Source organism: Mugil cephalus, chromosome 22, assembly GCF_022458985.1.
Source record: "Mugil cephalus isolate CIBA_MC_2020 chromosome 22, CIBA_Mcephalus_1.1, whole genome shotgun sequence".
Lineage (NCBI taxonomy): Eukaryota > Metazoa > Chordata > Actinopteri > Mugiliformes > Mugilidae > Mugil > Mugil cephalus.
In genome coordinates, this window is record NC_061791.1 from 15025194 (window position 1) to 15042776 (window position 17583).

At 40.2% G+C, this 17583-nt stretch overlaps 1 protein-coding gene across 1 annotated transcript; it reads left to right on the forward strand.

The window, feature by feature from the left end:
- Positions 1 to 1274: 1274 nt before the first annotated feature.
- LOC125000417 (plexin-C1-like) lies at positions 1275 to 15213 on the forward strand. Its single transcript, XM_047575967.1, has 16 exons — positions 1275 to 2380; positions 2622 to 2744; positions 3807 to 3941; positions 4024 to 4124; positions 4204 to 4309; positions 4383 to 4530; positions 4723 to 4825; positions 7785 to 7860; positions 8444 to 8485; positions 8596 to 8729; positions 8838 to 9017; positions 9132 to 9240; positions 13421 to 13600; positions 13693 to 13860; positions 14047 to 14146; positions 14343 to 15213. The coding sequence occupies exons 1-16, from the start codon at positions 1382 to 1384 to the stop codon at positions 14399 to 14401; spliced, it is 2763 nt and encodes a 920-aa protein (XP_047431923.1). The 5' UTR covers positions 1275 to 1381; the 3' UTR covers positions 14402 to 15213.
- Positions 15214 to 17583: the final 2370 nt, after the last annotated feature.

Below are 17583 nucleotides of genomic sequence, written 5' to 3' on the forward strand. Positions count from 1 at the left end.
TACGAAACATTGTTTCAATGCTACCAAAAGTAAGTAACACGTTAGAATGTAGTTATACTCGTTGGGTCTTATAAAATAATTATATAGTCGACACATTTTTATCAGTTGTTTCAATTTTATTTTGAAGTTTTACGTTTGAGAAAACAATGTTCTATAAACTGAAATGACTACAAGTAGAAAAAAGCCTACATGTACAACTCTAGGTATATCTATACCAACATATTCCTTCCACAATAATAATAAAGACTCCTGTATCTTTGTCATTCAAGAACCACAAAGGATTTCACGACAAACTTTCTCATTACAGGGTGACAGTGAGTTTCATTGTGGCTTTGTGCTCACCTTGTGGCTACTTTCACTGGTAAAGATCGAATAGACGAGTCTACTGACGCTGTTTGAACTGTAACTGATATCCTAAAAAATAAAATGTCAATGCGCATGTGGTACACGTCGTAAATTGTGACGAATGTATGTGAAGACGTTTACTACAACTATTTTCTTCTTTGAGGGGATATTTTGATGATATAAATCAGTCTTGTGTTGAGTAAAGTTGGACACGGGGTGAAAACTTCTGTACAGTGTCTGAGCTTCACTGTCAGTCATGTCTAAAACTCATATACGTTTGTTTGGTCGTAGTCGTTCAAAGTATTTCATAGAGAAGAGAAAATAACTTCCCAAAACTGACACCAGATGTCGCCATCGCTTCACATTTGTCTGAACACGCCGAAGGGATGGGTGGACAGATGGAGGAAGTTGCATAAAGTTTGGAGATGCCAGCGACCATGTACTCTCTCTATTCAACAGCTTTATCCAGGAGATACTGTGTGGATCATTGTGTAAATGTAAAAGGATCGCATATTTGTCCTACAGATCACTGACTTTATTTACGAATAAGACCGTTCCTCTGTGATGCGGACGGACCATAAGAGACAAACCGAGTCACGGTTTTTTGTTCCTCTTGAGATGGATACCATGTAAACTACTGAAGGCTAATTTAAAGAACGTTCGCCAGCTGTCATTGAGTCTTGATCTTGACTGAGCAAAGAGTTTTAAGACTTGATTGTGTATTCGTTATCTATAGCATGCACACGTTTTGTTAACTAAACCTGTGTGGACTTTAAGACCAATAGGAGGGTGACAAATGTGGCTAAGTGAAAAATAGTAATGCTGCTTTGTCATCATATATCAGAATTATTTAGAATGTCTGCTGGTTTTAGTTTCTTTCAGTGCGCTGCCTCCTCCCACTTTCAGCACTTCTGTTTTCAGAGTCGCGCTGCGCTTTTACGCGCGGCTCTAGAGACGCAGTGATCAGAGATCAGAGCGCTATGCAGAGCTTCATTGTCTGAGGGTATCCAGCCAGAGCTGGCACCGTTGCTGGAAAATGATCGTGCTGCTCGGTCTGCTTTGTATTCTCTGGGGAGAACAGGGTCGGTGTCTGGAGGAGGATGGAGGAGGTTTCGCCTTCGATGGAGACATCCGCCACTTTTCAGTGGCCAACAACACGGTTTATATCGCTACAGAGGAGAAGCTGTACCAGCTGAGCCACGACCTGACTCTGATCCACAGTCTGAGCCTGAGGGGAATCTTGATGCCCGGTAAAGAACCGAAGGATGATAAGTTTGACCGAGTCTCTGAGAAGACTTTCTGGAACTCAACTTTCAGCATCAACTTATTATTACCATTTGTTAAGAATGGCGCTCAAATCATCTGCGGTGTGACTGACAATGAGTGTGGTTACTGCGAGGTTCTGGACCTGAAGAACATCTCTAACCTTCTGTACAAAGAACACGTCCAGGTGGGGCCACTGAGACGGAACAGCCCGTTCGTAGGTATTCTGGTGGATGTCAAGAAGAATCCATCTCAGACAGAGACTTATATTCTGACCGCGATGCAGCCCGAAAAGAGCAAGTGCTCTTCTGATGCTGAGACAGTCAACCTTCAAAATGCGGATCACAAAGACCCGACAAGTATATTTTCTCTACCTGATGGACCAGTCACACCTGCGATCAAAAGTAAAGGCGATGTGGAGTTTGTGGACGGATTTCAGATCAGTTCGATTATCTATCTGCTCTCCAACGTAAGAAGTGGCGCTAACAGCAACAAAGTCCGTCTCATTTGGCTTGAAGGCGAAACAAGTAAAACCCAAACTCTCAAGTCTCTACGGGGAGCGACTCTCAGTGTCTCTGATGGTGAAGGCAGCAGACTTCTGGCCTCCTCGGTCATCCCAGGTGGACAGACGGTTCTTTGGAGCGGAGTGTTCAGTGTGGACGGAGAACAAAGCAACACTGAGCTGGTGGTGTTTGACATCAGTCCTGATCTCAGTTTAGACAAAGATAAGGATCCAGACTTCTACTATGTGGATAGTCCCAACAAGAACCAGGTAAAGAATGTTTTAATGGAGGTTAGATGTTGTCCTCTACCTTTCAAAGTATTCCTTCTCTGGTCATTCATGCAAGATAAAGGTTCATCACTTCATTGTTTGGTTCCTACAAAGTCACTAAACTAGAAATATCCCATACTGGTCCATGTTAAATACCTTCAATGAAACAGCAGAGTTCTGTCTTCAGGAATCTAAATACCATTTAGATCCAACCCTGATTCTCTATGTGTCTCTTTCTCAGCCTAAGACTCTTAAACCAGAGGCAGTTCTCTTCAGGCAGCCCTACATGACCTCTGTGCTGGCAGTGAGGCAGAAGACATGGATGGTTTTCTTCATTGGTACAGGAGATGGACAGCTTATTAAGGTGTGTATGAAGAGTCCATCTATCACTGGAAAGAGAAAAATACTTTAAATCAATACTTTATTAACAGTAGTGATATATGTCAAGGGCTGTTAACTAATATCTTCAGGGTGTCTTACCTACTTTGATGGTAGGAGTGTTGCCCTGTGTTTGTTGATTCAGTGTCCAAGGAGGTCGATGGTGGGGAGACCAAAACTGGCATTTGACTGGATTAATTCATGCTGTCTAAGATACAAACATACAGTAGATCAGAGGAAGGATAATTGCTCTCAATCACTGAGCATGTATAAGAATCAAACATGAACAATGCGTTGTTATTTTTGCTATGAGCACACTCTTTAAAATTACCTTTCACCGTGTTATATCACATGTTTGTTCGCTTCATCATTTCACTTCTGATGTGAAACTCACTGTGGTGGAAGAAGCAGGCAACAAGTGCAAGTGGTAACAAGAAACAGGACCTAAATGCAGATACTCGGAGGGGAGGTAGAATTAATGGCAGTGTCATATAAAATATTAGTCAGCTAATTAATATGCTTCTAGAGTCTATACTTGCCTGGATGAAGACTGACTGAGGAAATTAGAGTCAATGCTCTCCAGAAGAGGAAAAAGTAAGGCAACCCACAGCTGTAAACTCTCCAATACATACAACATTGAAGCTGAAGACACACTGCAAGAATTGCCATTATATTTCTGCTCAACCATTTACCCTGGACACCAAATACAGTTGCATCACATCTTGCATACTGGTAAATGTTGAAGTGAGGCGACAAAGTGGAAGTGACATGAAGCAGAAATACGTACTCATGGTTTCATCATACTTGATTTTTCTGTGCTAGTGTGAGCTCTTAGCTCTTTCAGAGAACAAAATGGCCTCTTCATTTATGAGTGAAAGGTCTCAGCGGAAAAAGGTTTTCTTCTGCCACGTTAATAGTGGTGGTCGTTAGCTAGTGGTTAGACCTAAGTGCTGTCACAGGCATAGCAAAAGATGTTGCTTTCCTTCTAACTTTTCACCACAGTAATTGATTGTGGCCGAAAATAACAAAACTACATTGTTGTTGTCAGCTTGCTGTGGACAGGAACTATCACCCTGCTTGTCCCACGGTGCTCTACAGGGCCAGTGACGACCGCCAAGTGTTTCCCAAAATACAACTGGATCCAGTGGATCAGAAACATGTCTACGTTCCATTTAGAAACCAGGTACTGCTCTTACTCACTCACTATTCATTCAGTGTCACATGTACATTTGCTGTATTTTGAAGTGTCTCCACTTGTTTTCCAGATGAAGCGTGTGTCTGTATCAAAGTGCAGCACGTACACAAATGTACAGGAGTGTTTGTCTACACAGGATCCACACTGTGTCTGGTGTGGCTCTAAACAAAGGTCAGAGCAACAACATCTGCATCTGACATCTTCAAAAACCCATCATGAACTTCATTATAAGACATTTCTCTTTTCCCAGGTGCACATTTGAAGACGACTGCACATATTCTGACTGGTTATCTATTCCTGATGATTCCACAGAGAAAATCATTTCTCACAAAGTTCTAAAGAACCCCAGTGGAGAGGTACAGGTTACACATTAACACTGTACAACTGTAACTATCAGTTATTTGTCACTCATCTCTCTTCCTTTCTCAGATCACACTAAAGATCCAGACCCACCTGACTGTCAACTGGACAAAGGATAACTTTGCCTGTCAAATCTTTCCATCACCTAGAGAACGTTGTACACAAAAGTTCCCACAATGCACCTGCAACCTATCCCATGGCTCAATTCCTGCTGACGGTCAGTAGCTTTAAATAAATAATCCAGTTTACTTCTAATCTCACAGTCAAGGAGGAGTTGTAGATGTTATGCTGTCATGAATCAGACCTGTTCATTAATTTACAACATTTCTCACCAACCAGTTGACAAATCTGTGTTTTCACGTGTCAGAGGTCGAGACTCTGAAGTTCATCATATTATTTTCTCTAACAGGCCTGCATGTCACTGTAATGATGAGACTTGGGAAGACGAACCTTTCAGAGCGTCTGAAGCTAACCAACTGCTCTGACATCAGTGGACCTCCAACTTCTGTCTTGTAAGTTCATTCCTATTTTCTAGAATTCAAAGAAACATGCTGTGATTAAATGATCTTCCTTTGATCATAGTTGGTACAAAATGTGAATACAGATAACTTAAAGACCTGAGCTAAATAAGAACTACTCATTAAGACAATGCTATCCTTACAGGTTTAAGCATTCACATTGTTGAACTAAAAGTGTTAAGCCTTTGAAACAATGAGTGAGAACAGTTTGATGGGAACATCAACTTGATTTGTTTTCAAAGAAACAACAAATAATCTCAAGTCAGTTGCAGGAGCGACCATCTTTCTTGCCAGTTACGTACATACAGCAGCAATGATTCAGGCTGACTGGAAGAGGTGTGATACTGTGATTCTGTAATGTGTTGACTTAAATAAGAAGGACTAATGACAACTGAAAATTTACTGAAATTTACTGAAAATTATTCAGTTTGTTGTGTCATTGCACTCTGAAATGCAAGCAAAGAATTAATAAGCAATGAGTTGAAAAAGAAACCATGGAATCAATTTATAGACCAAAATGTATTCTAAACTTCTGACTCATCTAAGTAGCCACCTTTGGCAGATGTAACAGCTGAACACACTCCTGGCGTTCTTTCTACAATAGAAATCAAATGTTCTTCAGAATGTTCTTCCCAAGTCTGTTGCAGAAGTTCCCATAAATGTGTGGCACTTGTAGGTTGCTTGGCTTTCACTCTTCTGTCCAGTTCATCCCAAACCAGCTCGATGGGGTTTAAGACTGTGGGGAGACTGTGCTGGCCACTCCATGTTTCTGACTGTGTACAAGTCACCGACCCTGGATCCAGCAAAACAGCCCCAGACCATCACACTTCCTCCTCCATGTTTGAGAGTTGATGTCACACACTGTGGAACCATCCTCTCGTCTACTCGACGGCGTACAAACATCCTGCGTGATGAACCGAAGATTTGAAATTTTGATATATCAACCCATAATACCTTCTTCCAGTCTTCAGTAATCCAAAGGCGGTGTTTCGTGGCCCAGGAGAGCCTCTTTGTCTTATTCTGACATCTTAGCAATGGCTTTCTTGCTGCAACTCATCCTGTCAAACCTGCAGCTCGAAGTCTTCTCTTCACAGTTGAAACGGAGACTTGCTTACTACGACTACTATTAAGCTGTGCTTGAAGCTGTTGTCCTGTGAGCCACCTATCATGCAAGCTGTTAACTCTCAGAAACTTGTCCTCTGATTCAGTTGTGGCTTTGGGTCTGTCAGATTGCTTCCTGTCAGAGTTTCCCCCAGTTTCTGAGTTCCTTTTAAAGGTGAAGAAAACTGTACTCACTGACACCGTGACTTTCTTTGCAATTTCCCTGTAGGAAAGACCTACATACAAGTGTTATGATGGTCTGTCTCTCTTCCATTGTTAAATGCCTTTCTCTCGCCATTTTTGTAGCAACACACTACACAGCAAATTGAGAAGAGTTGAATTCTTGGTGTTAAACTGGACAAACACTAGTACAGTTAATTATTCTATTATTCTCTAAGTAGAGTTAATCCATTATAATTAACTCTCAGTCCATAAATAGTTGTTGTCAAAACCGAGTGTAAAAAGGAAGTGTCACTAAATCAAACCTCTAGGTGTAAATGTTTAAATATTAACTCCGAACTTCTTACTCTAAACTCTGATCCTGTATTTAACACCTCAAGTGTTAACGCCCCACCCCCCTCCTCCCACCCAATTACTCTTCGGGCACCCGAAGTCATTTTGCAGCGGTGAGCCACGGAAACTTTACTCTAACCACCCGAACACCTGCTTAATGAGCTAGAGGTTAGCATGCATGCCTGGCCTCGCCTCACGGTAACACACCAAGTGAGTAACGGCAGTAAACGCTACGTTTGGCCTGACGTTTTGTCTGAGTGAGACTAGTCACGTACTTCGTCACCATAGATATAAAACGTGATAAAATGATGCTAATGGTTCGAAGTTGCTAGCTAGCGTGCTAAAGTGGTGCTAACGCTACATTGTGTGTTAAATTAACACTGAGGTGTGGACCCATACAGACAGTTAAAAAGTGTTAAGATCAGCTCTTACAGTGTTGATTTGGGTATGCTGATTTTACGGTGTACTTTCTGCAGCACAATACTGTTCACATGATGCTTATGAGGGTCTGGTACCACAGTGTGTTGCAACACTGCTTTCATGCAGAAAGAGTGGAGGTTGTACCATTTCAAGCTATTCATTGGGCTTGCATGACTTGAATTGCAAGAAATAACCGGACAATTTAGGGTGTTCTAAAACTTTTGACCTGAAGTGTATTTCAACATAGCACATCCAGTCCATAGAGTTACACTGGAGAATCTTCCCTCTGAGGTATCTAACAAGGCGCCCATGATTTGAGTTGGCCAGAGTCTCTCTCTAATATCAATAGCGCCACCAAACGGCAGTGTTCAAATTTACCATTTAGCAGCAGGTCACCTTCACATGCTTGGGCCCCAGACTCTCCTTTTCAGCAGCCATGACTAACATCACGTCTAGCCAAGTGCTGCCACCTAGTGTCGGGCATAGGTGTCAGGTTTCTAATCACACTCATCTTCCATACCGCTTAAACTTCACTAGGGTCGCGGGGGGTTGCTGGATCATTTCATTTATGAATTGATTGATTGATTGATAGATGTTTTATTTATTTATGCTTAATATCCCAAGCGGGGAAATTTAACTGAACATGCAAACTCCACTCAGAAAGCTAGACTCAAACCCGGACCTTCTCGCTGGCAGGTATCAGCGCTAACCACCGAGCCGCTGTGCCGCCTCGTTTCTCATCACACTAGAGTTTAATTAACGCTGATGAGTTTAAATGATTTCTTCATCACAAAGTTGTGACTTGTAATTTGAGAGTCATTTACAGTGTACTAGACATAGTAACTACTATATTAGTAGTTACTATAAGACATTGTGATCCATATGAGTAATTGTCAACATACCTTTGCTTGTTCTTCAGGTGTCAGCAGTGTGTCAGGGCTGGCTGTGGATGGAACATAAACAGCTGTTCATGGTCTAATGAAGGAGTGGATAATGTAATTATCTTTCTTTTCATTTGAGCTTTCACAACTGTTGTATTTGTCTTTGTTGATCTACAAGAATAATTTTTATTTTTATTTTTTGATCTATTAAGAACATACTCTTTAAAATCCACTCTTTTGGTATTTTAATATAAACATGTTTTAATAAATTCACTTATCAAGTTAACAATGTGCCTTCATGACTGAAGTTTCATCATACTTTGGAAGAATATCCAGCTGTAGACTACCTGTTTCCTAATTATGAAGGTACATTTGGCAGCTGAATTATCCATTCAAATCTTTGCATCTCTGAAATTTTATGGTTTTTAAAATACACCACTGTGCTACCAGTAAACTTGTCCATCGCAACTGGATGGTCTTATTTTCTAGTTCTGCACACGACAAACAAACACATGTCAGATGTAGCCTACTGAGTAAAATGTTACACTGTATTATACAACAATTGTTCTGTGGTTGAATATACCTTAGGTTGGCTGTGTGCAGTATTTTGTTTTTATCTGACCAAACATTGGCTGCAGCAGGTTCTGGATCAGAGATTGTAAACCTTCTGAATCTATTCTCCCACTTCCTCCTGCAGGACAGTGTTTGTCAAAAGATGGAGCCTGGGATGAACTTTTCTGTGAGTCTGAACCTCCACTGTTACACACATTGTTCCTCCATTCAGTAAATGTTATAACATCAGTAGGGTGATGTTTTAAAGCTGATGTTTGTGTGTTTTATTTCTGTTAGAAGCCAGAAATCTCCTCCATCTCTCCCAGTGTTGTGTCTTTCTACGGTAGAAACCATGCCTTGTTGTCAGGTCAGAACCTCATTAATGTGACCAGAGTGAGGATCCAGACAGACCTGGACTGTACTCCACAAGAGTGAGTCACTTTACAGACAACTAAGATTATGGCCACACTAGAAACTCATGTTTTCTCCACATCGTTGTTATTGTGATGATGGTGAGTGTTGATGTGTTTCTCTCTCAGATCTCCTGTATGGAACAAGACTGGTGTGAGTCTGACGTTCCACATTCCCACAACAGAAAAGAAAGGTTTTGTCAAGGCATGCGTTCTACTGCCAGATGGCAGTTGCCATGGCAACGCTTTAATCACCTATCGATCAACACCATCCTGCACAGACATTGTACCAAGCAGCACCTGGGCCAGGTGGGTTTGATTAGTTAATTTAATCGTGTTAACAAGATGCACAGTGGTAGGCCCTCCAAAAGAACCAGGGATAAATCCCTTCTCTCTGATTGGCTACTGCTCCATGTCCTGCAGTGGGAAGAGGAAGGTCACACTCATGGGGTCCCACTTGGCGTTTGTGGAAGGAATCACACACAGCCACGGACAGACCGAAGTCCAACTTCCCACAACCAGCAGCAGTCAGGTGGGTCTTTAGACATGATGTTATGGCTACTCTTGTGTTCAAAAAATGATGGTCAAAAACATCAGAGTAGTTTGTGAGGAGGAGGTCGTGGACTCACTGAAATATAAGAACTCATGGAGAGACAGTTTCCACAAAAGGATTGCAATTTATTTACATAAACAAAAATGATCTCTGGGTTGACTTCAATCAAAAATAAATAAATGTAAGTTAGAAGTCAAAATGTTTCACTCCTTTGAACCGACAAAAAACGACAAAAAGACACCCAGCAAGCCAGCTGTCCTCACTCCTTAATCACAGGAGGAGGATGGTCTGACAAGCAGGGGGGACCTGACTGGACCAATATAGACTTCATAAAAAAGAAGACAATTATAAATAATTATACCATGGTCCGGGTGAATCCCCGATTCTGATTGGCTGTGATAATAGACACCCATAAAGACGTTCCGTCCAAATTACCTGATGACACTTCGAAATGATTGCGCTGGCTCAAATGCTATGGTAACCGTGGCAACAGAAACACAGAACATACGCGGTTAGACACAAACCACAGCCTCCGGAGCACAGCTGTAGGTCGACTTTCAGGCGCCGGGCTGGAAACTCGCCAGATCATGTCTGTGACGGGGCATCGGTGTGAGAGCAGCCTGTAGGCTCATTGGGCTCCGTCAGTACAGGAGAGACGAGAGTGGAGCAACAGTTTGTCGCCCCCCAACGTCCCAACCGGCAGTGTTGGGCAAGTTACTTCCAAAATGTCATATTCCATATTACAAGTTATTTGCATTTGAAAGTAATACGTTTCTTTAAAATATTATCTTCTGTTTAGAGTAATAAGTTACTTATTACATTTTAGTTACTTTCACCAAAATAAATATTTACGACAAGGCATTACAAAATGAAGGTGCGCAAAATTTTGTCATGGCAAATAGTCCTTTTAGTCCTTGTATTCTTTTAATCTACTACAAGTATATGAATTGCAATTTACATTGCGTAGTTTTAAAGGTTGGGCGGCACATGATGGGTGGAGTTTGCATGTTCTCCTTGTGTTCGCGTGGGTTCTCTCCGGGTACTCCGGCTTCCTCCCACCTCCAAAAACATGCTCGTTGACCCTAGGTGTGTGAGTGCGAATGGTTGCATGTCTCAGTGCGATAGGCTGGCGACCTGTCCAGGGTGTATCCCGCCTCTCGCCCGATGCCAGCTGGGATAGGCTCCAGCAACCCCCGCGACCCTAGTGCAGGATTAAGCGGTACGGAAGATGAAATGAGATGAGTTTTAAAGTTTGTCTTCCGTGAATGAATTTTCCTCAGACACTGAGACACAAATCTCTAGTGACTCATAACTTTATATATTTCTATCCATATTTTTTCTTAGTTGGCGCTTTGTTCATTATCACCCACAGTCTCATTTATGAGTACTGTAAAACATGGAGATGTATTATTGTTACTGTTAAAGTATTCTGAGATGATGTGACAACAACTATGAAAATCCTCTGCAAACACAACTGACTTAACAAATTAAAACAATTTTTAAATGTCTCATCTTAAATGAACTATCTGTGGAAATGTGTTTATACCTCAACAATAGGACTTTATCATTAGAGATTTGTTTTTACCTTGGCACTTGATCGAACAGGGATTTTGCTGACAAGCTTTTGAGACGCCGGCGACTCAACTCTAGAAAGAGGCAACACATCCTCCACAACACACTCAGCCACCAGCCTTCTCACTTCTCCTGGGTCAAACATCTTCACCTCTGGTCTGGAGAAATACAACTTTCGTTGTTTAGATTTGCTCGCGCCATCACCTTCCGTCTGTTTGCTAGTACGAGGTCGTTTAGCCTCTAACTACAGGTGTTTCTTCAGGTTACTTGTACTGATTTTAGCTGTAGATGTCACGGTTACATGGTTTACATGTAAATTCACCACTACAGCAAATAATCCGAACCTTAGTAACGACCTAGCAACAGAACTGATTTCCTAGTCCCAGATGAGTGAACTCTGAGCTGACGTTCATGTTTTAACGCAGTCTCGGACTTTACTGAACCAAATCAATATTGCATAAATGAGCAAAAAATGCTTACTTTCATTGCCCAAGTTGTAACAAATATGCTGTTAACAACAAACCGATCCATTTGGTAGAGTATTTTTCAGCCGTTTCCTGCTCCAGCTCTGACGGTTAGTGTTGCCATGGAGATGGATACAATATTGCCACAGACTTGGTGGAGCAATATTTTTAGTGCCGTGCCATAATGCTGATTTGAGCACGTTCTAAATGTCTTGTTGACCAATCAGATTGCTTGGTCGTAACTACTTGCTGTATTATCAGTTGTGGCCATCTTGCCGTCTTCTTCTTGTTCTGTTGATTTAAAACCATCTTCTTCTTCTCCTCTTTATTTATGGCTATTGCACCTGTGTTGTTTTTTCGAAACCCCCGCCTTCACAACAGCTTGGATTGTGACGCGTTACCGGTACTCAGTAACTGTAATAATGTTACCAAAATATAGTTAGTAACGAGTTATATTACTCCGTTACTGCCTAAACGTAATATATTACGGAAACGCGTCACTTTTGTAATGCGTTACCCCCAACACTGCCAACCAGCAGTGGTCAGGGCCCACAAATGTCAAATCTCCGTCCTCCAAATGCTATGATGGACGTGCCAGTGTCTCTCAAATTTTACAATCAACGGCAATGTTGCATTTAATTTTAAATAGTTCGTTACTATTACCTCTTGCCTACTGTCATATCTGTTTTGCTTACCCTCTTGCTTGATTTCCTTTCTACACATTAAATTATTACAGTGATTGGTGGATATATTTCTTGCAATAAAAACGATTTAGGAAACTATCTGTGGACTCTGGAAATTTAGCGTGATCATCTGGACACACACGGTAATAAGTGCACTGGCCTTCTGAACCGATACCTTGTATCAGGTAATGTAACGTTAAGCAATCATCTCACTTCCCTTCCGCTGATTAATAACTGCTGCGGCCGATCGAGCTGGTTGTTCTACCATAGACGTATGGGTTTCCCTGGCAACGGCTGTGGACGGGAGATGTTAAATAGTCCGCTCAGCCGCTTCTTGTGAAAAACTTATAATTTAAACAGGAAAAAACAACATTAACGTATTCATAATTGACCTAATAATTATTTATTTCGTAAGTGACCATGTGATAAGGATAATGCCCTTCGAAGTGTCCATTATCACAAATGAATGGACGACGCGGAGGCGTGAACCGTCCGACGCAAAGCCGATAATGGACACCTCGTGGAGCATTATCCCTTACATAGTTTATAGGGCAGACTATAAATAATAGTTTATCTACTATAATCAATACAAAGAATTAATAGACTCTCAATAGGCTCACAATAGACAACACATGTTGCTCCTTTGTTACGTCACATTATTCCATATGATATATCTTGCTCCATTATAGTACATTGTATTTAATTGTGAATTAAATACAAGTAAATTAAACTTAAAACATATTTTAAAATAAAATAAAAGATATTTTTGCAGGCAAGTGTAAGAGTTTTGATAATAAATGTTATAATGCATTTTATAATAAATAAAATGGTTCCTTAGAAAGCAAATTTTTTAAAGATTTTAAACATTCTGTGGGTCAACCTAATCTTAAACTGTCTTGATAACATTACACCAATCCCTAAATGATTGAAAGATGCATTTACATTTGTAAACTTTCAAATCCACATTTAGCTTTATAGTATCTCTGAGAAATTTCAGTCAGGTTTTAGACCATTACACACCACAGAAAATGCAGACAAGGGAGGTAACGCAATTTAAATTCTTTAAACCTAAATGCAGTTTATGCAGTGGATTGTCTGTCCTGAATGGACACCAAAGGAACTTTCATTAGTTTCTTTTATTCTTACCCTTTTGAAAGAACTTTTTGTCACCAGAGCTAATCTCACATATTCCAGAGTTCACTCTACTTTTGGTGTACCACAAGGTTCAATTTTAGGTCCAATTTTATTCTCCATCAAAGTGCTTCCACTTGGCCAAATCATGCAGATGAGAAGTAGATACATTTTCCACTGATTAGGTGACCCTACTACCCTGCTTTTTACTCATCTTAACTTTAATCTGACTTGCTTTAGTCATCAGCACCATGCCATGCAAACCAAACACAGATTCGATGATATATAACAGATGTAAATTCCCCACAGAAACTCTCCTATGACACACCTGCAGCTTTAAGGCCTCAGACGACTTCTAGCAGCACTTTGTATTTGAAAGTAGCCAATCAATCCTTGGCCTGCTCCACAAAAATAACCTACTATCCAGACCCTGTGTTCACCAGCTTCTCACTCACAAGGATGGGGGATGGGTCTCGCATCACCATACAGGTACAACTTTTTTTTTTAAAAAAATTTAACTTTAATATCTGTTTTTTTAACAGATGAGCAAAAATCAAGCATTTGTAATTTCATCATTTCAGAAAAAGGCAGATAAACTAGAGATGACAGCAGCAGAGCTGTTAGTGTGGGGTATTGAAGAAGGAAAGAAATACCCTTGCATCATGGAAGAGAAAGAAACTGACAACCAGACTGACTTTTTCACCTGTGAGATACAAAGAACATCCAGCTTTACATTTCAGCACATAGAGGTAAAACTTTCCTCTAAACTAGAAAATACTGGGTCAAATTTGAGCTAGTTTAGATTTACTTTCAAATAGAGAAATTTACTTTTAACTATTGATGAACACAGTAAATAGATATTTGACTGAGGGTTCTTTTCAGACTTTCCACTCATTTATTTCCTTTTCAATAGCAGTGTCATTCTTGTTTTCTAGATAAAGTATGGTGGCCAGACAGTGCTGCTAGGTCCTCTGCCTTTATTTCATCAGGTCCTTCTGATAGTGCGTTTGATGCTGATACCTTGTGTCATAGGTGGTAAGTGATTTTGATCCATCAGTGGTTTATGTCAAAGTCTAAACCTGTACATTGCATTATGTGTAGTCATTGTTTTCTCCTGTTTTCTACTGAGATCTTGGAGAATAAATACTGATTTTGATGTTTTCCTGTTCCACTTAATGGAGGAAATTGTATATTTCAGCTCGGTCTCAATCGGTAACTCTTCGTCTTTCAGTCTTAGTGTTTATCTATCGCTGGCAAAGGAGACGCACCGCTGAGATGAACATGCTCTGACCACAGATGCCTAGCTCTCCATCCGTCCTCACAAGGAACAAGTTCACCAACTGCCTACACATTTGTATTAAACCAACTGCCCACACATTTGTATTAAAAAGCTTCTTTATTTTCAATTAATATTTTTTTATCAAACACTTTCTTCCTGTCTCTGGTGGTTGATTTGTAACTTTGTGGTTCAGATGAGACTTCAGGCAGCCTGCTACCAGCCAAGATTAATCTAACACAATAGTTTGTTTTGGTCTTTTATCATTATGTATATTTATTATACAGACATCAGACCACTGAAATCCTCATCTCCTCTAAATCACAACCAGAAAGAAAATAAACATATTTCTCAAAATCTGGAACTGCTCCATTAAAGCATCAGGCCATTGAAGCTTTCTGATACTACAGACTATAAAGGTAGTACATATGAAGTCATTGTATTTTAGGTGGAATATTAATATCAGCTCTTTTAGTGACTGTATTTTATACATTTTATAAACCATGCATGAATAATGTTATTTAAACACAAGAAAGGATGATTTGACTGCAATCAAATAAGTGATGCTTAAGAGTTGATCAGTTTCATGAAGGTTGTTCAGATGCTTTGGTTTTACAATACTAATCTCTGGTTATTTTAACTTATACTTACACTGATACCTCAGTTTAAGTTAACCAGATATTTGATATGTTAAAACAAGAATTTTACTTCATGGCTGTCAACTACATAAAGAAACAAGGACAAGTCTGACAGCTAAAAATCAACAGAAGTGTGGTAACCTCTACAGATACTCAAATAAACTACCTGCCAAGCCGTCTACTTTAAACACTGTGTCCCAGTCTACCCTGAAGACCTGGTGCTGTTTTGAAGAAGATATATAGCAGCTGATTTAATTTAGCTGCTATTTGAAAAACAATTAATCAAACATGGTCAAACATTAAAATCATTAAAATTATTAAATACTAGTCTTAATTATTGTTGTCAAACATCTTCAGTTTCAATGTAATGCTATACTTCCGTGGGCATTATCGCTTATTGTATGCTACAATCTAGAAATAAAACGGAAAAAATATTAAAAACTACAAAAACGTGCCTGAGAGAAATCTAGAAATAAGAACTGCGTCACACTCTCAAGTTAAACATGGCGGCTGATTAGCCCTCTGCTAACACCTGCTTCTCATTTGTTAATTAACGTAAAACTGCAAAGAAGCGAATCAAACTACAGCAAGAAAATAACTACATGAGAAAAAAGGAAGAAAAAAAGTGAAACATGCATACTTTATCCACAGCAACACTGCAGGAATTACGAAACATTGTTTCAATGCTACCACAAGTAACACGTTAGAGTGTAGTTATACTCGTTGGGTCTTATAAAATAATTATATAGTCGACATATTTTTATCAGTTGTTTCAATTTTATTTTGAAGTTTTACGTTTGAGAAAACAATGTTCCATAAACTGAAATGACTACAAGTAGAAAATAGCCTACATGCACAACTCTAGGTATATCTATACCAACATATTCCTTCCACAATAATAATAAAGACTCCTGTATCTTTGTCATTCAAGAACCACAAAGGATTTCACGACAAACTTTCTCATTACAGGGTCACAGTGAGTTTCATTGTGGCTTTGTTCTCACCTTGTGGCTACTTTCACTGCTAAACGTCGAATTAAGACGAGTCTACTGACGCTGTTTGAACCGTAACTGATATCCTAAAAAAATAAAATGTCGATGCGCATGTGGTACACGTCGTAAATTGTGACGAATGTATGTGAAGACGTTTACTACAACTATTTTCTTCTTTGGGGGATATTTTGATGATATAAAGCAGTCTTGTGTCGAGTAAAGTTGAAATATGGACTGGGGGTAAAAACTGCTGTACAGTGTCTGAACTTCACTGTCAGTCATGTCTAAAACTCGTATACGTTTGTTTGGTCGTAGTCGTTCAAAGTATTTCATAAAGAGGAAATAACTTCCCAGAACTGACACCAGATGTCGCCATCGCTTCATTTGTCTGAACACGCCGAAGGGATGGGTGGACAGATGGAGGAAGTTGCGTAAAGTTTGGAGATGCCAGCGAACATGCACTCTCCCTATTCAACAGCTTTATCCTGGAGATACTGTGTGGATCATTGTGTAAATGTAAAAGGATCGCATATTTGTCTTACAGATCACTGACTTTAATTAGGAATAAGATCGTTCCCCTGTGGTGCGGACGGACCATAAGAGACAAACCGAGAATTGATTCGCTTGAGTCTTGATCTTGACTTAAGACTTGATTTTGTAATCGTTATCTTCAGCATGCAAAAAGTGTGGACTTGATTTTTCTTTTTTTATTTATTTATTTTTTATTTTTGATATACTATATTGATCCCTGAGGGGAAATTCTGTCCTGCTGTTTGACCCATCCATTTGTTCACACACAGTAATATGTACAGTTGGAGCAGTGGGCTACAGCCCCTCTGGTGGGTGCGCCCGGGGAGCATATTGGGGGGTTAGGTGCTTGCTCAGGGGACAAATGGGGCCAAGTGAAAATAGTAATGCTGCTTTGTCATCATATATCAGAATTATTTAGAATGTCTGCTGGTTTTAGTTTAGTAGTTTAGTTTTCCTCCCGCTTCTCTATTCAGTGTCGCGCTGCCCTTTTACGCGCGGCTCTAGAGACGCAGTGATCAGAGATCAGAGCGCTATGCAGAGCTTCATTGTCTGAGGGTATCCAGCCAGAGCTGGCACCCTTCCTTGAAAATGATCGTGCTGCTCGGTCTGCTTTGTATTCTCTGGGGAGAACAGGGTCGGTGTCTGGAGGAGGATGGAGGAGGTTTCGCCTTCGATGGAGACATTCGCCACTTTTCAGTGGCCGACAACACGGTTTATATCGCTACAGAGGAGAAACTGTACCAGCTGAGCCACGACCTGACTCTGATCCACAATCCTGAGAGGAATCTTGATGCCCGGTAAAAATCTGAAGGATGATAAGTTTGACCGGGTCTCTGAGAAGACTTTCTGGAACTCAACTTTCAGCATCAACTTATTATTACCATTTGTTGAGTGTTTGACATCAGTCCTGATCTCAGTTTAGACAAAGATAAGGATCCAGACTTCTACTATGTGGATAGTCACAACAAGAACCAGGTAAAGAATGTTTTAATGGGGATTAGATGTTGTCTCTACCTTTCACAGTATTCCTTCTCT